The following is a 24080-nucleotide window of genomic DNA, read 5'->3' as shown; positions in this document are numbered from 1 at the left end:
GTTTTGAACAAAAGTCATGATGGTGATTGGAGAGATGTTGAATAGCAACAAATTTTGCACAGAACAAATTTTGCACACGTCAATACCACGGCACCAACAACTGTCAAGACTGCCGCTCGTCCCACATGAGTCGAAGAAGCATGTCGATCCAAACATCGATGGGGCCCCCGGGAAGGCAAAAGTGCACACAGTCGCCATCATGAGCATCATTTCGCACAATGGTGGGAGGAACAATGTCAAACAAGGTAATCCGGGGATCTTTGACCAGTGCCTGCCGAAGAATTCGATTTTGCACAAAGTTGTCCATGCCTCCAACGAAACTAGAGTACGTTGCGTTCTGCATTGGTACTGTATCCAAGCATGTGCCACCCGTGTTCCAATCACCATTTGTATGGTGTCGTGGGGCTGTAGCACGGAACAAGCACCGTGGCTTGGCATGAGCGTCGAGACGTCGCGACATTGTATCGACAACAGAGTTGACAACTTTTTCGTAAGCGTCAGACCACAGAACTCCAGGGACTTTGAAATTGTTCGACTGAAGCCAGTAGCCAATATTGGCCACAAGATAGTCGGAATTCTCGAGGACAAACGTGAGTTGCTTCGATGGTTGGGTATAGTTGAGCTCTGGAGTAGGCTTGCTTCCCTTGTACTCCACCAGAAACGGATATGTGGCACTGAAAAGCGTGAAATTCAGACTGGGAAAGTAAAAGGAGCCTCGAACGGGGCCTGGGAAGCGGTCGCCCTGAAAGCCCTCGGCAAACAACCTGGCTACAAACTCCATGCCAAACTGCCAATTCAAAGAATCGCCGATAATAGCCACTCTCTTGTTGGTTAGCACCGTGGAAACGACAGTCTTGAAGTCGAGATCATTCAACGTGTCTGTGGATTCGTAAAACCATCCTGGCTCGGAGTCTAGGTTGCACAACCAGGCGGGTGCCCAATTCAACGAGGAGTTGGCAATAATCTTGATGGATTCACGTCGATGTAAGACGAGCGGATGATCCTCTGGGAGTTGCTTCCACGTCCCGGAGGCCGATTTAACATTCGGGAGCACTGGATCATGAGTCGCGTCAGGATTGAACGGGGTCGACTCTGCAGGATTGGACGGGATAGGTTGTGCAGGATTAGACAAGGGGCTGGACGAGGCAGGCTGCACATTGTCAAGACTGGGCTCGGACTCGGAGATGAATGGTGTTGTCGAATGAAGGGATTCGGCAGATAACGTGGAGGAATCAGCTTGGGTCGCGTCGGAATTGTCGAAAACAACCGCCGCGCTCGACGCTGGAGTCAGAATCCATGTTGAGCTCGGCTCTTGTTGCCCTCGACTGCTCATGGGCGCGCTGGTTGCAGCTGGGGAATCGCTAGACTTCATCATGATGGCGAAATAGTCCTCGGTGTCACCTTGAACCGGCTGCTCCCCAGCGAGCACACGGGTTGACAGCTGCGTCAGGCTGCCCGACCACTGCAGTACTGCCAGAGCTGCCACACTCGCTATGACTGCTAAGAGCAAGCGCCGCCGCTGGGACGTGTTTGTCGTCATTCTAGCGGTGCAAATAAAAATGAAATCTTTTTGCGGCCCAAAAAAAAAAAAAATGGAGGTCACCCATTGATTAAAATAATTCAACTTTTGCGATATCCGTCTGCGACCGACTTGATCTGGACCCCTGACCCCACCATGTGTTTATTTTGTAATACCCATGATATTATTTTACTTCTCCGAGCTGGGGCGAGCACTGCACGGTACTAGAGAGGGCCTCCCTAAAAAGACTCAGTCCAAAAACCATTGCGCCCCACCCTAAAAAGACTCAAACCCGATTATCTCGGCTTGTATTCCTCCCACCCCGCCGCCGTCTTCGAATATCAATGAACACTCATTCCAGCTACAAGGAAGACATGGTCAGACGGGCGCAGGAGCAACTTGAGGTCGGCCTCGCCCAGATTGCGACCGCGTCTCCCTTCCGCCAGAGGCTCCTGACGAAGGCCACCGCCCTCAAACTATACTATTTTGACCCGTTCCTATCCACTACGGATGTCGGCGGAGCTCCGGGAGCCTCCGCCGAGCGAATCTGGACGACCCGCCAAATCGCCCATGCGCTGGGTCGATCGCAGTCCATGATCGCCCGCTGCATCAAGGCCCACGCCAACCTCGCTCCTGACATTCCTGGAATGACCTTAGATGAGTTGGCTGACGTTCTGCGCGAGGATCCCATCCAGGGACAAGGCTACGTGTTCACCGTCCCCGAGGAGCAAGAGCTCGTCGAGTTTGTCAAGCGGTGCTGCTTAGGAGCTGTCTCTCTGAGCAAAACGGAATTCACTCGATATGTGCTTGCAGCCTCGAAGGTGCCGAGGCCGGACGGCGTGGAAAGACGTCAATTTGAGCACGACAAAGTTTCCGACAAGTGGGTCAATGATTTTGTCGCCCGTCACAGCTCACAGATTGGCTGGCGCAGTAGCAGCGTGTTGGAAACACTTCGAGTGGCTGCTTTGAGTGAAAAGAAGCTCGGCAGTTTGTTCGCGCTACTGGCGGAGTACAGCAATCTTTACCCGACTCTTTTCGCTACGCCGGCCAATATTTTCAACATGGACGAGTCGGATTGCTCTGTGGGTCGTAAAAAGAAGCGTGCCCTGGCTGCTGTTGGTGTCAAGCGTGTCAGTCGGCGATCTGGCCGAACCATTACGATGGGACCGCATGTTACTGGTCTGTTTACTGTTTGTGCTGATGGCACCGCTCCTGTTGCGCCCCACTTCATTGTCGCGCATCCACGGCCCACTCTACCTCACAGGTGCACCGAGGGCCTGGACGAGGAGTTGATTCACCAGTCCGAGTCCGGCTTCATCAACGAGGAAATCTTCGACAAGTGGTTTCGAGATTTCGTCGAGGTCGTCAAGGAGCGAGCTACCACCACCCCCGTTCTATTGGTGATGGATGGCAGCTCGTGTCACAAGTTCACTGTCGGGTTGATTGACCTCGCGGTGAGCAACAACATCCTGGTTGCGATCCTTCCATCGCACACGTCGACTCACTTGCAGCCGCTCGACGTCACCGTCTTTGCCTGGTACAAGAACTTGCTCGAGACTCACGTGCAGTCGATTTTGGATGAAGACTCGCCACTCATCGACGTGAACATCAAGCTTCACGGGGCCATTCGGGCGTGGAACGAAATTGACGACCGATCCAACTTGATCCGATCTGGGTTTCGCCAAACTGGTATCTATCCGCTGGACACGGAAAAGCACAAGACCCTAGCGTTGCCTTCCGTCGCTGACGTTGCCGTGTCTACGACCCCCTCGCTGCACATTCCCGAGCCACCCCCGACCCCGGATGCTCGGTATTCGGCGTTGTACCGTGTCCGTCAGATTGCCGATGCCGCCCTGGTAACCATTGGTTGCACTCCGAGAGCTCTACAGCAAAAGAGGGTGCACGATGCAGCGGTAGCTGATTTGCGTCGAAATCTCGAGGTCGAACTTTCGGTGCAAGAAGTCCTTCGGGCCCCACCCAGGCCCCTGCGGTCCAGGAGCATTGGCAACAGCTCCATGCGCGTTTCTATGAACTCGACCGCTCGATCCCCGCTTACGCCGGAGAATAGGGATGCCCAGCTTAAGCGGCAGGAGTTGCAAGAGAAGAGGAAGCAGCTCGAACCTCTGAAAGAAGAGTACAATCGGCAACGGCCCATCTTCCTCCGCACGCTAAAAGACCTTGACTCACGCATCTTGACACTTGCGGAGACAATTCTTGCTCTGGAGACTCAGCTGGCTGCTCTGGGAGAAGAGGTCGAGCAGGACATCGAATCGGCAACTGCCGCGGAGACCCGAAACAAGCTAGCTGCTGCTCGCCTGCAGCATACCAAGCTCGTACGTGACCGCGCGACATTTTTCAAGAACCGTCTCAAGCGACCCACTCTTCTAAGTCTTGAGCCAGCGGCGACCGCTTCCACACCTCTCGTTCCTCGGCGCGTCAGCAGGCCTAGGCCCATTCTCGCTTCGCAATCGATGGCGAACGACACTGTCGACTTGGATCAATCAGCCAGCGAGGAGGAAAGCGAGTCTGACGACGATGACGACGAGAATCAAGCGTCGTCCTCAATGGCTTCCGCTGCCATCGGCCACAACGACAACCAGGAGGACCCCAGCGATGTCCAGCGTCAACCTCAAGCCGCCCGCAAGCGTCGCTAGGAAGATGACGATGAAAACGTCGCGCCCGTCTTCACCACGGTCACATCAGACTCGAGCGATGTTGTTCAAGTCGATTATCAGCTGAGCTCCACCGAACTCCAAGAAATCCGACGCTATCGCATGCCAACGCGTAGTACTACGAAGCAAGATGGACATAATGTCAAATTGGCGCGTGTAGACCTCCAACCTGCGTCGTCAAGGCCGGCGCTCAGCGACCTGACAAACCTTTCTCGAAGCAACACGCTACCACTGTAATTTTCCGTGTTTTGTGTTCAATTCTATGTGCATCCCATGTCATTCAATGTAGTTATGTGTTTTTTCCGGTCAAAAAGGGTGAAATCATGTCTAGGCAGGGGAAGATTGGACCATGCCCGTCCGGCGCGGGCGGTCTGGCACCTGCCGGGTTCTGTGGTCACATACAGTAACCGTCGCACCAACTGCAATACATAGATACCAGTTGGTATTACATGTCCCAGTTGAAGATGGGCCGACAGATCCTCGACACGGGCGACACGGGACTGGCAAAGTCAGTTTCTCCCTAAAAAGACTCAGCCCTAATGCACGCCCAGCCAAATCGAAGCGAAAATTTTCCCCTCCGATTCGCACCAAAATTACCAAATCAACTATATAATTTATGCTCTTTCCAATGATATAGGTGGCAGGGCGAGGAAATGAACAGGGGGGACTGAGTCTTTTTAGGGAGGCCCTCTCTACATGTTGCTTCAGTGAAAAAAAAAAAAAAAAAACCACGCCTCCTGCCATCCCGTTTTGTCGCCAAAATGATCTTGTTTGGATGGCGAAAGAGTACTACTTGGATCGCACATCCTTGTCCGTCCCAGAGTCGACATGGTACAACATACTCTTTTAATTGTAGCGGTCTTGTTCTGTGGTCGAGCATCGGCTTTGCGTGAGCTCGAGTGCTGGAGAAGCAAAATCCCAATCGCTCACTCGAATCAAAGGAAAAGATCAATGTTTGGACCAAACGGTCGGGGTTCGATCCGACTGCCAAATGCTCGTGAGACTATAAGACGTTGAGTCAAACAAGAAGTGAAGGCAGACGGCAAAGAAGGAGGGACGGAGCAAAAAAGGGGTGGACGCGAATTTCCTTTTGTTTCATTTGATTTTTGCTTCTGAAAAGTGACGTGTGCTCCTGACGCGGCTTTCGGTCACGAACGAGTTGCAATCGCAATAGTAAATACAAGAACAGATTGAAGGGGAAGTGTCGCAGATCGTAACATCATTTGGGAGGGTGCACCATACTCCTTCATGGCAACGAGCGTTTCACCCTTCAACGCAATCTGATAAAACTCCTGCCTGTCGATTACTGAAGAGAAGGCTCAAAGTCCCAACTGCACTGCACCACTCCAGCAGTGCAGAGCAGAACACGGTCACTATTGGCAAAGGTGAAAAGGCCTTAACAACAAGACAACAAGACAACCAGTCGTCAGTCAGTCGTCGTTTGTTTCTTGCCCCCCTTTTGTGGAACACTTCGAGTCCGATGTCGCTTGCATCAGCGGTCAATGCCGTGCGAGGCTCGGAACGATACGTGCTGGGTGGTTTCCTGGTGATCCTGCTTGGTCTGCTGCTGCTCTCAACCCGCAATGTGTGAGTAGCAACTGATTGTGTGAGAAGGGGCGTGAAGTTACTCGTGGCGATGAAAACTGATTTTTTTTTTTTTTTTTTTTTTTTTTTGCTTCGGTCTCCCTGTTGCTCCCTAACCCCAACCCCCCACTAACCACCCGCTCCCGCTTTCCTCCTCTCGCCTCATCCTCCACTCAATATGATGTGCTGGGTTCGTGGGGGGATCATCTCGCCTTCCCTGTTGACTGTGCCGGTGCCACATTTGCCACGTTTTTCATTCTCACCACAGTGCTCCCGCGCCGCCTTCCACTTCTTCGACCGGCGAGTGCCCTCCTGGGAGCAGCCGCCTTCTTGCCGCCGCGCCCGCTTCACTGGCGGCTGAAGCTGCAGCTGCTGCTCCAATGCAGAGACTGACGCCGAATGCTGCCCTCATCGCGACAATGAACGAGCACGTTCACAATGATGACTTGCTGCTCGAGGATGGCATGATCCAGACCTCGTTCTCCAACAAGGGCGGGCTCCAGTGCGTGCCCTCGCCGACGACCTCGCAGTTCAAGTGGGAAGCGCCCATCGGCACGTTGAAGATCTACGTGTACAAGGAAATGATGAAGGTCATGGAGCCGCACAAGTGCCTGCAAACAGTCACACCAATGTGGCTCGAAGAGGTGGAGCTGCCGTCATGGGTCGTCAAGTCCATCCACTACACCAACAACCCAGACGAAGCTCACATGTTTTTCATCCCGGCCATGGTGCGTTGCATACTCGACTTCAACCGCACGCAGTTTCATCTGACGAGCGAGTTTACCGAAATGGTCGACGTCCTCCACACCAAGCACGACTACTATCGGCGCAATCACGGTCACGATCACTTTATCATCAATCCGGGCGGTGGTTCCATGAACGTGATCAGTTCGCTCCTCGCGGGAGAATTGCATCCCGTGGCAGCCAACGATTGGTACTCGAACGCGACCAAGCTCCTGTCAGAAGCCGCTCGCTCACGCGCCTACTTTTCAGGCTTGGACTTTGTCATCCCGGGCAGTGCCGACTACATTTTCGGAAAGTTTATGGATGTGAGTCAAAAAATCGAGGAAGAGCGGCCCATGCTCTTCCTGTATCTTGGCGGCACATCGTTGGGCGATCAACGCCAGGCGTTGGGTCGCTTACGAAAGCTTGTGCAAGGCGACTCGGAGCAGGCCGCGTTCTTCCGGGACAAGGTGCTCATTGCCAACAAGATCGACGACCCTGTGCCCGAGCTCTACTCGTTGCGGATTCAGAACTTTACCTTTTGCGCCGCACCACACGGAACCTCGCCTTGGACGCAGCGCTTTTACGACTCGCTCATTTCAGGATGCATTCCGGTGCAGTTTGACCGTCGATTCCGCTTTGGCTTTTACGACCACATTGACTGGGATTCGATTGTGGTTCGCTATCCCACCTCGCAGCTCGACTCGTTCTCCTTCCTCGAGTATCTCTATAAGCTCAGCCTGGATGAGGATTTCATTCGCGAGCGGCGAAGGCAAATCGCCGCGGTTGCCCACTTGTTCTACTACGGCGAATCTTCCAAGGCGCTTCAAACCACGGCTGCTGCACTCTCCGACCCAGATCCAGTCGTCCGACGGGAAGCGTATCACCTCAATGCCTACAGCATGACTATTCGAGAGCTTGCAGATCGCTATTGCACGTTGCGAATGGACGGCCACGTTCAGTAGTTATGGTTGCTGGGAATGTGTGCTTTTGTGTGTGTGCGTATACTGTACTGTATGCCTATGTGGCTCGCTGAATTTTCTGAATACACGCCCATAGTATTGCTGAGTAATTCACTTGCATTCTTGCTTTTGATCTGCAGCTTGCGCTGACTTTCAGACTGCTACCTTTTTAAAAAAACAGCCCAATATCACTTTATGCAGGGTTAGAACCTCCCTGCTTCTGGCACTTCGGCTCAACCAGACTACGTGGTGGCCCCCCAATACAAGTCTAAAATCGAAAAAACTGAAAAAAAAAAAAAAAAAAAAAAAAAAAAAAAAAAAAAAAAAAAAAAAAAAAAAAAAAGTTCTCAGGTCCAAAAATAGTGCTAGAGGTGGGGAGTTCGGTCGGTGACATTCGAACCCACGACATTTCCAATGCGTGTACCCATTTCACTGGGAATTGGCCTCTACGCGACTCAGTCGCCGATGGGCAACAGCGCACTCGAACCGTGAACAGCGGAATCGGGTTTGGCTCATATCGGTTCTGGTCCCCACGGCGGTGTGAGTGAGGAACAGAATGGTTTTTATCGGTCAATGAGCCATGGCAGGCCCATATCAGAACAAACGGCGTGTATTTCTGGCCATCGACAAAAACTTGAGGGGAAAATCTGCAAACAAATGAGACGAACGGTTTCTCCAAACTCATTGCCGGAGTCAAAAACGCTCGATGCAAATCAACCCAAAAGGGCAGCGTCAAAGCTGCGAGCACTTGAAGGGAAGGCGCGAAAAAATGCAAAGGTCCGGAGCAAACGAGAACAACAAACACAACAACTGCATGCAGTTCGGAGGCGCAGACGGCAATTTGACAGACGGTACGGCGCACAGCAAAGAATCAGGGCAAAACAAAAAAGCAGACAAAAATCATGAGCAACAAGCGCAGAGGCGGGGGGGGGAGAAGAGGTGAGAGTGCTCGTGTGGGTTTTGTGAATGGGGGCGGATCTTGTGTCGTTTCCTGGCAGGCGCGGAAAGCGGAGCGATTCGGAGCCAAGGGTCGAGCAGAGTGTCGTAACCGATCACTCGGGTTGAAGGCGATGGCAAAAGCGAGAAAGACACCGCACAAAGCAGCAACAGAAAAGGAGAAGAAAAAAAAAAGCAAAGACGACATGAAAAACAAACACGCCATGCAACGTCGAGCAATCAAGCAGTCATGCAGTGGAGCAGTCACGCAATCAAGCATTTCAAGCATGCAGACATTTCAACCATTCAAGCATCTCAGCATTCAAGCACCCAAGCACCAAAAAAAAAAAAAAATCAACCTCCAGACACGTTCTGTTCAATTCCTTCAGTTCATTTTCTTCATCCCCCTCCCCCTTTGGTCTCAACAGCGGCAGCAGATCATGCAGGATGTCATTTTCAGTGGCATCAAAATTCCCCACCAGCGCAAAGAGAAGACGCAAACCCGAGCAATGGAGTCACATACCTGACACGCGGGAAACGGGACGAACGGCTTCACTTGGACGGTGCGGAACCTCCAGCTGGTGGGGCTCCAGCGCCAGGGGCTTGTTGCTGCTGCGCATAATAAGCAGACCAATCGTAGTTGGCAGGGTAGCCAGCATACGCCTGAGCCTGAGCGTAGTAAGCGGACCAGTCGTAGTTCTGGTAGCCAGGGTACTGCTGTCCGTAGGCTCCAGCAGCGCCACCTGGTGCTGATGAGCCGCCACTGCCACCGCTTCCAAAAGACAACGAAAAGAAAGTGAGACAGGCATGGACATGCAAACCAAACATCCCGTCCCAACACACCAGCTCGAATCCATTCTCAAACCACCACTCGTTCTTACCGCTCGCTCTGGAGGCTGTTGATGCGCTCGCGAAGCATGTTCTGCGCAGCTTCGACAGCAGCAGCTTCACCGGAAACATTAAAGAACTTTTCAACCGCGTTGGGAGGGGCATCCTTGTTCAGCTGGATACGGGCTCCAGTCGCCTGCTCCATGTACTTGACATTCTCACCGCTCTTGCCGATGACGAGGCCGGTGATGCGGGCGGGCACAGCGACCTGAATGTTCGTGTGGCCACTGCGTGCAGAGTAGCCACCAGAACCGCTGCCAGAAAACGAGGCAGATCCAAAGCTGCCAGAGCCGCCACCACCGGAGTACTCGACCCGGGAGCCAGGGCGCCTGTTGCGCGCTTCTTCAATGATGACCTGGATTGCAGCTTCGGCGCGGCGTGTTGCGCTTTCCTCGCCAGTCACCTGCAAAGTGCGGATGGCAGCACCGTCGTCGCCAGAGCGGAACTGAATACGCGTGCCAGTATCGTGCTGCAATCGCTTGATCGTATCACCACGCTCACCGAGCACGGCACCAGTGAATTCTCGGGGCACTTGCACATCGAGTGTGGTGCCGCCGACAGCGGCCGAGCCGCCGAAACCAGCGCCGGCCTGGTCAAGAGGTCGGATGGCCTCTTCGACGAGAAGCTTGGCCGCCTCGATGACGGTTTGAGTGCCGGTAATGTGGAGCGGCTTCTCGGTGGCATCGCGTGGCAGACCGTGCTGAATCATCTGCAGACGGGCGCCGGTGCGCGCCTCAATCTCACGGATCTTGTCACCAGAGCGGCCAATCACAAGACCAACACGAGATGTAGGAATCATCATGATGAAGGGCTCTGCGCCGCCGCCAGAAACGGGCATTGTGTTTGCGCCAGTCGCCCAAGGAGCAGCGCCACCATGGGAACCACCATGGGGACCGCCATGGGAGCCACCGTGTCCAGCGCCATGGGCGCTCGCAACACGCTAATGGTGCAACGTTTGAATCAAGTTGAGAAGGGTGAGCGTTAACACGAGAGGAGCCAAACACAACAACGAACGTAAAAAAGCAAGGGAAAAAAAAAAAAAAGAAGACAGAAAAAAGAAAAAAAAAAGAAAAAAAAAAAAAGAGGGGCAAGCAGATGGTGACCCTGTAACGCTCTTGACTTACGTCGTCCTTGAAGATAATCTCGCGAATCATCGACTTGGCGAGCTCGATGCCCTCTGCAGGACCAGAGATGGTGACAACACGATCGTTGGAGCCGCCGTCCTGCGCGCACTGGACACGAACACCTGTCTGGGACTCGATGCGACGGATGGTCTCGCCCTGTCGTCCAATGATCAGGCCAATCGTGTGGCTGGGCACTGAGAATGCATCGGTGGCCGGTGCGGACTGGCCTGGCTGCGGGTAGTCGCTCACCGGGTCGGTCAACGCAGCACGCTTGCTCGCGCCGTTAGCGTCGCCACCGTCCTGGCCTGCGCCCTCGGACTCCTCGTGCGATCGCTTGAACATGCTTGGCTCCGAGCTGGGCGGCGCGGCGTACGCTGCTGAAGATCAAAAACCATAGAAGAGGGGGGAACGAAAACCATTGAGCTAAAACCATTGAAAACGCATTGGAAAAAAAAAAAAAAAAAAAAAAAAAAAAAAGATGGACATCGCTTCAAAACGCATTGTCGCTTTGAACTGGATGCGAAACCACACTCGGTCAGAGGAACAGCTGCTCCGACCAGATCAAGTGACGAGCGGTGTGTTGGGTGTGCGGAAGAGCGCCCCACGATGATGCGAGGGGGAGACGACGACGAACGACGCGAGACGGGACAACGATGCACGCTTTTTACCATCGGAAGGAGCAGCGCCTGCACCGGGTGCGCCGAGCTTGGCAGCGAGATCGCGAGCACGACGCATGGCTTCCTCGAAGACGGCGGCGCCAGAGCTGGCAGGCGGCGGAACGGCGTTGAAGTCAGACATTGAGAACAGGTGCAAAGCAAAGCAAAACCAAGAAGACTGTACAAAGCCGAGCCAAACTCAACACAAAGCGAGATTCGACAAAGGCATGCAACATCCATCATGCTGCAGAACAAACGCAAACAGAACTTGGTGGTGAATGGATTTGGGAAGATTCAGTCGTCGTAGTCCGTAAAAAATAAGACCCCACCACATTGACAAGAATGGCCGACACGGTAGGTCAGCCGAGCGGTCGTCAGCCCAGCAGTAGTCAGCCCAGTCACAGTACAAGCAGTCATAGTCATCTTAATAGCAGCTCGGCTCCCGAGATGGTGCCACCACGGCTGGCCGCAGTGCCAGAGCACCTGGTGTCCAGGCGAAGCCCGTTCCTCGTGCGATTACCGCTCTATATCGGCGCCGCAGTCGCCGGTGTCTTCCTGGGTCAGTACATTGCACAACGGCTGAAGGACGATCTGAAAGAGCGGCGCGCGCAGCTGCTGGCCGAGGCAGTCGAGGCGGAACGCGAAGCCAAGCGACTGCTGAGACAGGCCGCTACAGCCCAACAGCAGCAGCAGCAGCAGCAGCAGCAACAACAAATCGCCAGCAACAAGCCATAGTAGCACACTTTGCAAGCACAAACGAAATGCTGGCATGCTCCAAGTTTTGCGTTGTGCTTGAATCTCGAGATCGTGGTGTTTCTGTGCTGTTGGTTGCTTTTGTCTGTTTTTGTCAAATTGAATCGTTGTGCTGTTCTTTGGGAAATACTACTCAGTAATATCCTTCAACGAGTCAGCCATGGATTGTGCAACAAGAGTATGGCATGGTCGAAACGAGCAGTGATTGGTACACGACGCAACCATCCATCTCAAACCCAAACGAAATCAAAGTGAATCCAAGTCATCTCCTTCCCAAATACAGGCAGGATTGACATGTCAAAGGTATCAAGTTGAAGGATGTATCTAAAGGAGATGCGAACTGTACCCGCTGTACAAACGATAAATGAACAAGCGAACTAGCAAAAACGATCAAAACGAACCAATACATGACGAACGGAAGAACAATACTGTAGCGCAAAGCCGACGGTGGTGAGAACTCGGGCTTTGACAAGAGATTAACATGTTGACACCTGGAACTATTGCGTAGGAGAACTTTGGTTGCTGTCGACAGAGCGCACTGCGAGATCGCGTTCTGCCCAGTCCAACCAGGACATGTCAATCGCAATCGAAGGCGGCGGCAGCGGCACCGGCGACTGGCACACTAGAGTGGGCGAGTGGCATGCAGAGACGACGAAGGTAGCACGTTGCGCAAGCTGGCAGGCCAGATTCTTCGGATGAGGAGCAGGCAAAATCGGGAGAGGAGCAGATTCGGCAGGTGGTGAAAGCCAGCTCGAAATGTTCTCACAGTCATCGTCTTGACCGCTCAATCCTAAAAGCCGAACAAAAGGACGGGGATGCAAAGGCGCTTCGAGATTGGTATTGCGCCAGTCATCGACAACGCTGCAGCTGCTGTCAGAGTCGGAGATCGGAGATGGCTCTGCCAAAGTGCTCGAGCTATCAGACGCGAGTGAAAGCGCAGCGCTGGTCGTGCTGCTGAACGTGCTGCTGTTGCTTGAACTGATTGGCAAGATCGGTGGTTCGCAAGCTTTGGACCCGGGAAAGAGGGAAGACGCGTCAGTAACATCGAGTGGAAACATTTCATGATCCGCATGCAAAGTTTCATGTGCAAGGAATGAGCGTGGAAGGCAGCTTTCTGCCACCTGCTGCGCTTGGCGACGGCCAGCCGCGGTCAGTCGATTGTTGTACAAGAGACGAGGCTTTCGGACTTTGGTCGCTCGAGCAGGCTTGTTTGTGTTGAGCTGCAGAAGTTCTCGTTTCTGCGCTTCCATCTCAAATGTGACGCGCTCGTCGCTCGAGAGCTGTTTCCAGAGTTTCCCAAGCTCGATGCTGGACGCTCGGCTGGGGAGATGACTGTATCGGTGTTTATTCATTGTGCGAAACACAATAAATCCGTTGGGTCCTCGTCGCTTGGTTGTGGTGGTCTCCTGCGTTGGCTCTGACACGGGTGTTGGGCTTTGTGGCTTGGCTGCAATCCGACGCAGAACAACAAGAGGCTTTTGGCTTGGTTGATTTGGTTGAGTGGTTGTCAGCTTGCAAGCCAGCGACATTTGTCGCAGCTGCTCTTCGGTCGTTGGGCTCATTGAGAAATTCGCAGCGATTCGAGCTAAGACAGGCCCATTGGCTGACATTGCGAGGTGCTCCGAGCCGGGCACTGCTGGGCCAGAAATGCTGCCCATGTGGCCGAAAGCCTGATGATTCATTGAATCTGTCGCTGGCAACCATTGATGTGACGGGATGAGACGTGCATGCAGAAATGATTTCAGGTTTCAGGTTTGGTTTGAGGTAGAACGGATAGTCGTTTTCTCTCACTCTCCCCCGTCAGTCGACATTTCGCTCCCGTCCACAGCATCCAGGCGAGGTAGGAATCATGCCAAAAGATGCGGCCATTTGAGTGCAAGTCCCTTGGCCTCGGCCACGTCGGGTGGGAGCTAGCACCTCCCGCTCAAATCATGACATCGTGAAATTGAAACGGAAAATAAAAGCACGAATCTCGTTTTACTCGCTTTTAACTGCGATCAGAGGCGAGGGGAAGGGAAATGGGGGACAGAGGACAGAGAGAGAGAGGGAGAGAGAAGCCGGTGGAGGGAGTGGTCGCAACGCTCGACGATGGGGTAGGCTGCAAGTGTCCGGTGTGGTCGAGGTGATTGCACAGCCGCACCAACGCACACCGTTCTCCGCTTATTGCGCGAAAGAGCCAAAAGCACAGATCTCCCTTAAGAGCCCACAAAATTTGCAATTTCACCGCGGAAGCGGCTCAAAGCAGAGGTTGAGAATGAGGACCATGGTGTGTCGCGTCTTAGCTGCAGTGTAGATCTAGTTCATGGTTGAAAGCATGAAACTGGACTACAAGTACACATCTCTTCAAAAAAAACCGCCTTGAAAATGAAAAATTCACCGATCTCCCACAGGAGCACGCACGCTGTGTGTACGCTGTGTGTTGACACTCAGGCGTGGATTAATGCAGCGCTGCAAGTGGGGTGCTCATACTTGCGGCAAAGGTGACAACCACTCTCGACTGTGGAGGCGTCGCCGTCAACGGGACCCAGTTTTGAAAACAAGATTCTCGAAAGAAGCCGGATAACCAAGAAAGTCATCCACTATCCACCGGCAGGAGAGCCTGCATGAAGGGGGTATGGGCCTCGGCATGGTTGTGCCAGGGCCATGTTGTTGAGGTTGATCAAGTGCAAAAATGGACTGCGTTGCTCCCAAACGCGAACAGTGACCCGAAAGCACAAATCTCGACAAAGAAAGTCAAAATCCCAGGAAAAAAAAAACCAGCAACCTCTCTCACCCCAATACAGGGTCGTCCATTGGGGACAAGACATCAAAACTAAAACAGTTCCGGTAGGGTGTGTGACAGCAGCCATCATTGGATGGAAGAGGTCCAAGGAACGACCTTACAGTGGGAACGAACGGTTGGTTTTTGAATTGACGGCGCGTGCTCGAATGCTGATATGTTTTTTTGATGTTGTTTCTAAACTCCCCGGTTATGTCGAATCGGTGAACCGATATGAAAAGGGACAAGAGGTGAGCTGAAGGCTTTCGGTGACTACAGATGCGTGACCCGGTGTGCGTGAATGCTCGTACTTTCCAAGCTTGCTCAACTGCGCGCCGTTCGTTGGCGAGCCAAACCTTTGTTTTTTTTCACACCTCCATTGGGAGCTTTGATTTTTGAAAAAAAAATGAATTTGAAAATTGTAATCCGGTTGTCGCATGTCGTTTGCGTGTCGACACACTACGACAACAAAGGCGACGAACGCGAAGGAGGAGGAGGTGCGGTCAACACGCGCTGTGCACTGCTGCTCGCAGACAGCGCTGCTGAACGCCAAGCTCGCGCAAGTCATCTTAGCACAGCTAAGCGAATTTCGCAATCGCTTTCAACGTTTACCCACTCCCCCTACCCCGCCCTCCTTATCATCCTGAACCGAGACTTAGATTTTTCCCCCCCCCTCCCCACACACGCACACCCTCCCCTCCTTCGCTTCGTTTTGTTGGTCACGGTCGGTCGCCTTTGAACTTTACCTCTGTTAGACTGATTCAAAAGCAAAAACAAACTGTCAACAATAACATCTTCATTCATCAGAGAAACAAAAACTCATTCTCCAGCCGAGAGAAATCACACACGCGCGATTGAGCATCATCAGCAGACAGCATGATGACGGAATCATTGAATTGCAGGTCAGAGATGGAAGGGCCAGACTCAATCAGTATGTAAAGGGGCGTGAATGTCGCAAAGTCCCAGACGCGCAAACTACCATTCCAGTCTCCTGACACGATCCGATCTCGATTGAACTGAAGACAGCTAATGGGACGCGAGTGGCCTTTGAGAGTCGACAGGCATGAGCTGTCTGATCTCCGCCAGACGCGGATGGTCTTGTCCATCGATCCAGAAACCACATTTTCCTCGTCCATCTGGAGGCACAACACTTCATCCAAGTGGCCCACCATTGTCGAGTGTAAACTTGCTGATGAGTAGTCGGACGAGAGCGTGTAGATTTGAATCAGCTCAGCTGACAAGCGAAAGAGAGAAACAAAAGCATTGTCAGTTATTTTGTCGCGAGTTGCAAACGAAAATTAAAAAAAAATATTGTAACAAAAATAGCCAAAGAACACGTACTGTGATGAGTCGCCAGTGAGTGTCCCAACAGATAGACTGCGTTGACAGGAGCCTCGAGATTGAGATTGCACAGCATTTGGCCTTCCGTATTCCACACCTGTTGATGCAACAAGAACGTCAGAACGATCGTTGACCAAAATGGCCATGTTTGACAAGGAGATGAACAAACCTTGACAGTTTGATCCCAGGATCCGGAACAAAAGATGCCATCGTTTCCAAATCGGACACAAGCAACCATGGAGGTGTGCGCCTCGAGAACGTGCAGACAGCTTGCAGAAGCGATGGACCATATCCGCAACGTGTTGTCTTCGCTGCCAGTGACCAGCACGTCGCCAACAAATCGAAGACTTCGGATACTCATTGTGTGCTGTCAGAAAGTGGGACGGGGGGAACAACGAAGGTGAGTGCATTGCAACCTCTGGAAATTCACAACTGAGAATGCGCCTCGATCGAAAATAGAAAAAGAAAAAAAAAACGATATAAAATCAATGTTTTGAGAGTAGCACAACGCAGTGAATGGGCGAAGAGTCACAATTTCTGAGGTTTTTTTTCCCTTTTGTTGATTTTTTGCCTTTTTTGCCGTTGTTGCCTTTTTTGTTTTTTTTTTGCTCCTATTTCTTGCAATCGCTGCTCGTGTTCGTGTCCGGTTGAATCAACCAACTCAAACTCGACACTGCGAGCGGCGAGGCCAGAGAGCAAGCGAGGAGCGAGAAAACGCAACCCAAACAATAAACGAAAAGAAAAGAAAAAAAGAAGAAAAGAAAAAAAAAAGGCGCCGACCCAAAAAATCCAAAATAACACAATAGAAAACAAATAATAGCAATCAAGGTCCCCGCGCGAAGGACGTACGCCTTTGAACGTCGGGAGGGCTTGACCTCTGGGGAGCTTGGCAACGATGACGTCGCCAGTGTCATAGCCGGAGATGACCTGGTCGAGGTCGAAGCTGATCGTGAAGGGGTTGGAAGAAACCGGAAAGGTGAACAGGTTGAACTCGCCGCGGCGCCAGCGCTGGTGTGTCTGCCACCGCCGCCGCATGGTTGTGCGCCAGGGCTCCACACGGCCGAGCTTGGCAACCGCGCGGTCCCGCCAGATGAGCGGCCGGTCGAAGGCGACGCACAGACTCCGCCAGAGCTGGTTGTCCTCAGCCAAGTCCTTCCACTGGCGGCTCACACAGGCGCAGTGCAGCAGCGATTGCAGGTCGCTCTCGCCCACCAGCCGCAGCACCAGCAGGCCGAGCTCGCGCGGCAGCAGCTGCAGAAAGTCCACCCGCATCACTGCCGCGTCAGACTCGTCTGCGGGCTGTTCGTTGGGCTCTGCTGCTGGTGCTGCTGGTGCTGGAGTGTCATCACTCGGCACCCTGTCGCTGTCGTTGGCACCGCTATTGCTTCTGCTATTATTGCTGCTACTGCTACTGCTGCTGCTGCTGCTATTGTTGTTGTTGTTGATGATGCTGCTGCTGCTGCTGCTGTTACTGTTCTTGCTGCTGTTGCTCACGCTCGGTTGAATGTCTTCTGCAACCAAATCCATTGTTCCGCTTCCAAAAAAAAAAAAAAAAAAAAAAAAAATCTTAAAAGAAAGTGTCAAAAACCAAAAAACGAAAAAAAAAATGACTAAGAAAAAGAAGAAGAGGATGAAAAAGTGCAATACTGTATTACAAGTGAGAACATGAACTGCACGACGAATCATCAGAACAGTATTGAATGTCCATTGACTTTCTGAGACACCCAGACTGTTGTTTTTGGCAGAATCCAATCCAGCTGACTCATAAAACTGGCCTCCGCTTCTTCGAGCAAGCTGTTTTCATGCAGTGTTGCTCATACGGGTGAACACAACCAACAAAACGAAAGCTCGTGTCCCCTTTTATCTCGGTTTGGTGCTGTCTGAGCCGATCAGCATCATAGCGGCTCAGACCGTTCACTTTGGGCTCAGTCCACAAGTCTCAGTGATGCCAGTGAGCAAGCCGCTGACGCTGACGGCACGGGCTGAGGCGACCATTGCGCCGGCCACTGCAAAGCATCTCCAAGTGTACATGAATATGAGCGACATGGAGCTGCTGGGCGTCTGCAAGGGCGAGTGGGTCGTGCTCTATCGCCAGCAGCAAGATTCCCGAGAACCGACCGCGTCGCTACCGTCGACACATCCGCCGCCAGCAGACAGCTGGATGGGGCATGCTGCTGTGGGCATTGCTCTCCCGCACCCGGCGCTGGCCTCGGGCGACGCGGTGGCCGCCGGTCTCGTGCGTTTCAACTGCGCCACGCGTGTCGGCCAGTCCTTCCTCGTGCAGGCCGCGAGCACCTCCGCAGCGTGGACAGCCGGTGGTACGAATCGTGGCGGTGGTGGTACTGGCGGCGTCCACACTGCGCAGTCGGTGGGTGTCGAGCTTGCACTCTTCGTTCCGGCCAGTCCCAAGCCGAGTGGAAACGGACACCTGGCACCCCCGCCCGCGTTCTCGGCTGCAGATGTCACGAAACTGCTGGCTGCAATTCGGTACGATTTGGAAGGCCAAGTGATTGTGCTCGGCAATGCAGCGCGCGTATCCTTTTTGGGCCGGTCTATCCAGTATCGCATTCGCTCCATTGATGAGCATGCATGGGATCCCACCTCAGTTCAACCGAGTGAATCGTTAACACAGCATTCAACACCAAGCAATGGCGCAGTTCCCTTCAGCCAGCTCGGCCTCTATTTGGTGAGTCGTGCGACGTCTGTGGTTCGGTGGCAACCATCCACTGGCGCGTCCTCCACACAGTCAGCGTCCGTCGCTCGTCCAGTCACCTACGCTGATGTTGGAGGCCTGCAGTCTCAACTGGCCTCCATTCGCGAAACAATCGAACTGCCACTCCGCCACCCTTGGATTTTTGAGCAAGCGGGAATGCCGGCGCCCCATGGCGCTCTTCTCTATGGTGAGTTTTTGAGTTTCAAGTTTTAGGAGGGCCTTCGGAGGGCTGTCGGAGGTTTGCGTTTCAAGTGGTGGAAAAAAGTGTCGTCTTTTGTGTTGTCGTCGAAGAAGGTTGCCATGAGTGGGTTTTACTCGACCTGACAAACCTTCGTTCTGCTCGCCCTCCTAGGTCCACCCGGTACGGGTAAAACTCTGATTGCGCGTGCTGCTGCAAGCGAGTCCGGTTGCCACGTCATTTGCGTCAATGGACCCGAGCTTGTCAGCAAGTATTTTGGAGAGACGGAAACGAGGCTGCGCAACCTGTTCGCAGAAGCGCACAGACATGCTCCTTGCTTGATTTTTATTGACGAAATTGACGCATTGTGTCCACGGCGAGACGATGCCACCAATGAGACCGAACGGCGGGTTGTAGGCACGCTCCTCACGTTGATGGATGGATTGCATTCGGGTGCATCTGGAAAGAAGCCCACGTCTGCCGCCACGGGCCCAGTTCAGTCCAAGCACATCATGGTCGTGGGTGCAACCAACAGGCCCAATGCTCTTGATCCTGCGCTTCGAAGGCCTGGCCGTTTTGACCGCGAAGTCGAAATCGGCATTCCCACCTCGACAGACCGCATCTCGATTCTACAGGCGTGCTTGCGGCACATGGCACATACTCTCTCTGAGGAGGATGTTGCGTCGATTGCAGCGAGCGCGCATGGTTACGTCGGGGCAGACTTGGCTGCTGTCTGTCGCGAAGCTGGACTTTGTGCGGTACAGCGCCGTCTCCAACACGCAGACCTCGCCGGCGACGCTGCTGTCCAGAGTCCCGAGGCAGCTCATTCCATCCGCGCGGTGACTGTCAGCGACATGCGGTACGCTTTGGGCCAAGTCCGTCCAAGCGCCATGAGAGAGGTTGCGGTGGAAATCCCCAAGGTGCGTTGGAGTGACATTGGCGGCATGCACGACGTCAAGCAACGGCTTGTCGAAGCGGTGCAATGGCCACTGCAGCATCCCGAAATGTTTGCACGCCTCAACCTTTCGCCTCCGCGTGGCATCTTGCTCTACGGCCCGCCAGGTTGCAGCAAAACTCTGATGGCCAAGGCACTGGCCACCGAGTCTGGACTAAATTTCATCGCCATCAAGGGCCCGGAACTGTTCAGCAAGTGGGTCGGCGAGAGCGAGCGCGCCGTTCGCGAAACCTTTCGCAAAGCGCGCGCAGCAGCCCCCTGCGTTGTGTTTTTCGACGAAATTGACGCGCTGGCTGTGGCACGTGGCGGCGATGACGGCGCTGGCGGCGTGAACGATCGAGTGTTGAGTCAGCTCTTGAGCGAATTGGACGGTATCGAAGTTCTCCGGAATGTGACCGTGCTGGCCGCCACCAATCGCCCCGAACTGATTGATTCTGCACTGCTGCGTCCTGGCCGCATTGATCGCATCATGTACGTCGGACCGCCCGATGCCGCCGCTCGGTTGGAGATTCTCAGCAATGCCCTCAGCCGCATGCCCCACCAGCTGGACGGGGCGGCCGTGAATCGGCTCGTGTCCCAGTTAGATGGGTGCAGCGGTGCCGAAGTCGCAGCCGCGTGCAAGGAAGCTGGTCTGTTTGCTCTTGAAGAAAGCCTCGATGCAGCGACGATCGAGGAGCGACACTTCAACGCTGCCGTGCAAAAGGTGCCGAAACGCATCACTCCCGCCATGCTCAAGTTCTACGCAGACTATCAGCAGCAGTCCGTGCTACAGTCCGTGTAGTAGTAGTAGTAGTAGTAGTAGTAGTAGTAGTAGTAGTAGTAGTAGTAGTAGTAGTAGTAGTAGTTTGTTGGATTGCTCTCCGTTGGCTACAAACTCATCAAATCGTTGTAATCTTAACAAATTCCTGTTTTGTTTTTTTATCAACCAAGAAGTAACTTCAATTGTTTAAACCTCATCGACGCATCCGCATTGCCAGCGGTCTCGCACTTTCTCGCATGGGAATATTGGCTTGTTGAGCCTGACGTTGACGTGGTTGTGAATCTCACAAAACCACTGCATGGCTTGGTCGCGCGACCCGACACTTGGTGGATGGGCCTGCACGAGTTTTCGGAACTCGCGCGCGCAATCGCCGCACGGATAGAGCATGCCAAACAAGTGAATGTACGCCACGAACGCGTCTTGCTCGTCCTGGGAGGGCTCCTCTGGGAATCGCGCAGCCATAACGTGGAGGGTTGTCCAGCCAGCGCGGCCAAGCTCGGCTCGCAGTGTCTGGTTGCCCATCGGCGCCATGATCGACGCGTCCTCCTTCCCGTCGTCGTCGTCGCTGTTCCGATTACTATTCCCATTGGTGGTATCGTCACTATTCTGACGGCGCTTGTTGAGGAGAGTGTTCGCGACGGCGGCCCATCCTCGCTGCTCGTCCTGCTGGTCCTCTAGCTGGAGCGGCTTGGAGCGGTAGAGCGCAACGCCAGCTAGCGTCAGCGAGAACACAACAATGACAGCCACGAGCACGTTTCTTCGGTGGATGCGCAGTGCACTCATTTTGATTGCCAATCTCAGAGAATTTTTCAATCTTAGCGTCAAGATCTGAGAAGATATGGCGTTTTTTGGCTTTTGAGGAACTGGGACTGAACTAAAGTCCCTCAGCGTTTCTATTCAACCCCCACATTGCACCATTGACATGCCAAAGCACCAAAGTGCACGATCGAGAGTGCAGTAGGTTATTACCACCCATGGACCAAGCAAGCGTGAAGCGGTGCAGCGGAATCCACCACTCAATCACCCTACCCATCCCCTTCCTCCCCACTCCAACCCTAACTCCCCCTTCCTCCCCCATTGATGTTACTTGTATCTCTTTTTATTCTCGTCGCGTTATCATCTCTTTTGCTCTCACTCTCCATTTTTCCTTGTAGTTGCACTTGCATCACCATGTCCCAGCACATCCTCGTCTATGGCGGCCGCGGCGCGCTCGGCACCGCCATCATCAGCTACTTTAAGCTCCGTGGCTTTGTATGTTGATCCGCTTCACATTTGGCGATTGACTGTTTGCGTCGTCGTCGTCGTCGTCGTCGTCGTCGTCGTCGTCGGTGTCCACCGCTGCTTTGGTCACGGCCATTCGGATTGACTGAAAGCACTCATCACATCTTCATTCTCCATTCATTAGGTCATCACGTCCATCGATCTCTTTGCGAACGACGAAGCCAACCACAACGTGCTGCTCCAGGCGCAGGACAGCTGGGAAGACCAGTCCAACAAGGCAAGCGCTCTTTGTTCTATTGAAGTCAAATCGAAAAGCCAATATAGAAAGAACAGTCAAGCCGAATCGTCAAGCCCACAAAACTCGCTTCTTGCTGTCAAAGATGCTCATTGTTGACACAATGTGGAAAATGTTGGTGATTGCAGATCTCAGCAGCGCTTGCGGAGAAGCTCGGTGAATCCAAGGTCGCCGCCGTGCTCTGCGTCGCCGGTGGATGGGCTGGTGGCAATGCTGCTTCTGCAGGTACAGAGCCAGTGCTAACGCGCTGGAATTGGTGGCCACGAGAGTGTGTTGGCTTGGTCATGTGTAGCGTCATTGAGGCGAAAAGAGAGAGAGAGTAACATTCGCCTCGTTTGTCTGTGCTCTGCTCACTGGCACTGGGACTGCGCACTGCTCGACAGATTTGATCAAGAACGCCGATCTCATGATCAAGCAGAGCGTTTGGTCGTCGGTCATCGCCGCACGCGTCGCTTCGCAATTCCTTGCCCCGTATGATTTTTTTTTCAACGATGCTTTCTGCTCCAGTGCTCTGCTTCTTGCGTCATCTCACTATCCGACGCTGTGCTTGAACTCGCGTTTTGCAGGAACGGCTTGCTTGCTCTGACTGGTGCTCGCGCTGCGCTGAACGGCACTGCTGGTATGTATTGCAAGTTGTTCCAACATCGAGTTCCGAGTGTTTCTAAACCAACCACTTGTGTGCTTGTCCCGTGTGTTTGCTTTCAGGTATGATTGGCTACGGCATTGCCAAGGCTGCTGTTCACCAGCTCACTCGCAGCCTTGCCCAGCCCGGCAGTGGTCTTCCTGAAGGCGCCACCGCTGTCGCCATCCTCCCGTACGTTTTCTATCTGCTACATTGATTTTTTTGCTTTGTGGTGAATTTCTGTCGTGTGTTTGACTTGACTTTATTGTCTTGGCTTGAACTTTCGCTTTGATTTGATCTCTCGCTTCTGTTTATGTTTTTTCTTCTTGTTCTTTTTCTTTCCCCTCCCCCCCCCCTCTTCCTTTCTTTCTTTCTTTCTTTCTTTCTTTGGTACTTGTTGCAAATAGCGTCACTTTGGACACTCCGATGAACCGCAAGTTCATGCCCGATGCCGATTTTTCGTCCTGGACTCCCCTCGATGAGATTTCGTCGTATGTCTGCTTTTTGTCCGCCTTATTTGAGTTTGGCATGTGGCTGATTTCTTCATCTTGGCGCTCACTGTCTGGCACATTGTCTCTTCTCTTCTTTTTTTTCCGTGGTAGGCATTTCCTGGACTGGACGACTGGCAAGCAGCGTCCCTCCAACGGCGCGTTGGTCGAGGTTGTTACGGCTGGGGGCGTTACCACCTTCACCGAGGCTGCTCACTAAACACCTTCTCGGTTGCATGCTTCACTGTCGCATCTCCGACTCGCCACTGAATAAACAATTTTTCGGCTGGTTTCTATTTTTCGTCCTGTTGGTTGATGCTAGCGTGGGTGTTGGGAAGAATTTTGCTGGATACCATGTCACGCTGTGTCAGACCGCGATGGAGCGTGCCAGTGGAATGGAGGGCCGAAGGGTGTTGAAGCCATCACGATGTCAGCGGCGAAAACTGCAACAAACAGCGCCTTCGAGGACCTTGCCACATGCGATTCTCATCAGAATATATCAAATACATTGAATATTGATCCTAGCTCGACTATGACTCATGTAGCATCGCTCTAGAGCATGATGTTTGAATGGTCAAAAATTGCGAAAAATCACGCTTGCAGGGTCGTCTTCGGACAAACACAGTTGCGTGAGCACTTTGACTGAAATTGCCAAACCGAAGGATTAAACCAGCTGCACAAGCCTCCATTTCGTCGATACACACTGAAACAATCACAAGCAACTTGAAATAGGACCAAGAACGGGGACTTTGCCTTGTCAGATCCGACGTCTTGGGGTGACAATCTTTTGAAATTTCGCGCATCGATTCTACCCAAGCCATCCAGCCGAACCGATCCATTATTTGTGCCACGTTGAAGGAAATCACTTTTAAAACAGTACACACGCTGCGCTGCTGACGGAGGATGTGGTTGAAGCGCACAGTACCCCAGCA

General features: G+C 53.1%; 9 protein-coding genes across 9 annotated transcripts; 4 read left to right on the top strand and 5 right to left on the bottom strand.

The window, feature by feature from the left end:
• Nucleotides 1-75: 75 nt before the first annotated feature.
• Nucleotides 76-1593, bottom strand: CAOG_07899 (hypothetical protein). The gene has a single exon (XM_004342934.2). It carries the CDS (start codon nt 1538-1540, stop codon nt 104-106), a length of 1437 nt encoding a protein of 478 aa, XP_004342984.1. The 5' UTR covers nt 1541-1593; the 3' UTR covers nt 76-103.
• A 4078-nt stretch (nt 1594-5671) lies between these two features.
• CAOG_07898 (hypothetical protein) lies at nt 5672-7463 on the top strand (the record flags this gene model as incomplete). The annotated part of the gene is made up of 2 exons (XM_004342933.1): nt 5672-5778; nt 6044-7463. 2 exons carry the CDS (start codon nt 5672-5674, stop codon nt 7461-7463), a joined length of 1527 nt encoding a protein of 508 aa, XP_004342983.1.
• A 547-nt stretch (nt 7464-8010) lies between these two features.
• On the bottom strand, nt 8011-11234 carry CAOG_07897 (hypothetical protein). Its single transcript, XM_004342932.2, has 5 exons — nt 11077-11234; nt 10409-10785; nt 9278-10224; nt 8920-9168; nt 8011-8270 (listed from the first exon to the last, which is right to left on the bottom strand). The coding sequence occupies exons 1-4, from the start codon at nt 11204-11206 to the stop codon at nt 8949-8951; spliced, it is 1674 nt and encodes a 557-aa protein (XP_004342982.2). The 5' UTR covers nt 11207-11234; the 3' UTR covers nt 8011-8270; nt 8920-8948.
• Nucleotides 11235-11369: 135 nt separating this feature from the next.
• CAOG_07896 (hypothetical protein) lies at nt 11370-11966 on the top strand. Its single transcript, XM_004342931.2, has one exon. It carries the CDS (start codon nt 11407-11409, stop codon nt 11797-11799), a length of 393 nt encoding a protein of 130 aa, XP_004342981.1. The 5' UTR covers nt 11370-11406; the 3' UTR covers nt 11800-11966.
• Nucleotides 11967-12314: 348 nt separating this feature from the next.
• Nucleotides 12315-13499, bottom strand: CAOG_07895 (hypothetical protein; the record flags this gene model as incomplete). Its single annotated transcript, XM_004342930.1, has 1 exon — nt 12315-13499. The coding sequence occupies one exon, from the start codon at nt 13497-13499 to the stop codon at nt 12315-12317; it is 1185 nt and encodes a 394-aa protein (XP_004342980.1).
• A 1822-nt stretch (nt 13500-15321) lies between these two features.
• CAOG_07894 (hypothetical protein) lies at nt 15322-17480 on the bottom strand. Its single transcript, XM_004342929.2, has 4 exons — nt 16766-17480; nt 16086-16283; nt 15917-16013; nt 15322-15809 (listed from the first exon to the last, which is right to left on the bottom strand). The coding sequence occupies exons 1-4, from the start codon at nt 17441-17443 to the stop codon at nt 15379-15381; spliced, it is 1404 nt and encodes a 467-aa protein (XP_004342979.1). The 5' UTR covers nt 17444-17480; the 3' UTR covers nt 15322-15378.
• Nucleotides 17481-17851: 371 nt separating this feature from the next.
• On the top strand, nt 17852-20580 carry CAOG_07893 (ATPase). Its single transcript, XM_004342928.2, has 2 exons — nt 17852-18816; nt 18982-20580. The coding sequence occupies exons 1-2, from the start codon at nt 17862-17864 to the stop codon at nt 20541-20543; spliced, it is 2517 nt and encodes an 838-aa protein (XP_004342978.1). The 5' UTR covers nt 17852-17861; the 3' UTR covers nt 20544-20580.
• Nucleotides 20581-20655: 75 nt separating this feature from the next.
• CAOG_07892 (FAD dependent sulfhydryl oxidase Erv2) lies at nt 20656-21383 on the bottom strand. The gene has a single exon (XM_004342927.2). It carries the CDS (start codon nt 21303-21305, stop codon nt 20709-20711), a length of 597 nt encoding a protein of 198 aa, XP_004342977.1. The 5' UTR covers nt 21306-21383; the 3' UTR covers nt 20656-20708.
• Nucleotides 21384-21654: 271 nt separating this feature from the next.
• CAOG_07891 (hypothetical protein) lies at nt 21655-23438 on the top strand. Its single transcript, XM_004342926.2, has 8 exons — nt 21655-21773; nt 21928-22020; nt 22167-22263; nt 22422-22509; nt 22605-22657; nt 22744-22852; nt 23068-23151; nt 23263-23438. Exons 1-8 carry the CDS (start codon nt 21693-21695, stop codon nt 23366-23368), a joined length of 711 nt encoding a protein of 236 aa, XP_004342976.1. The 5' UTR covers nt 21655-21692; the 3' UTR covers nt 23369-23438.
• The last annotated feature ends 642 nt before the right edge of the window (nt 23439-24080 follow it).

The sequence above is a fragment of the Capsaspora owczarzaki genome (assembly GCF_000151315.2).
Source record: "Capsaspora owczarzaki ATCC 30864 unplaced genomic scaffold supercont2.16, whole genome shotgun sequence".
In the NCBI taxonomy this organism is placed as follows: domain Eukaryota; class Filasterea; order Ministeriida; family Capsasporidae; genus Capsaspora; species Capsaspora owczarzaki.
The sequence above is the reverse complement of the archived record's forward strand: the minus strand, read 5'-3'. Positions and strand labels throughout refer to the sequence as shown.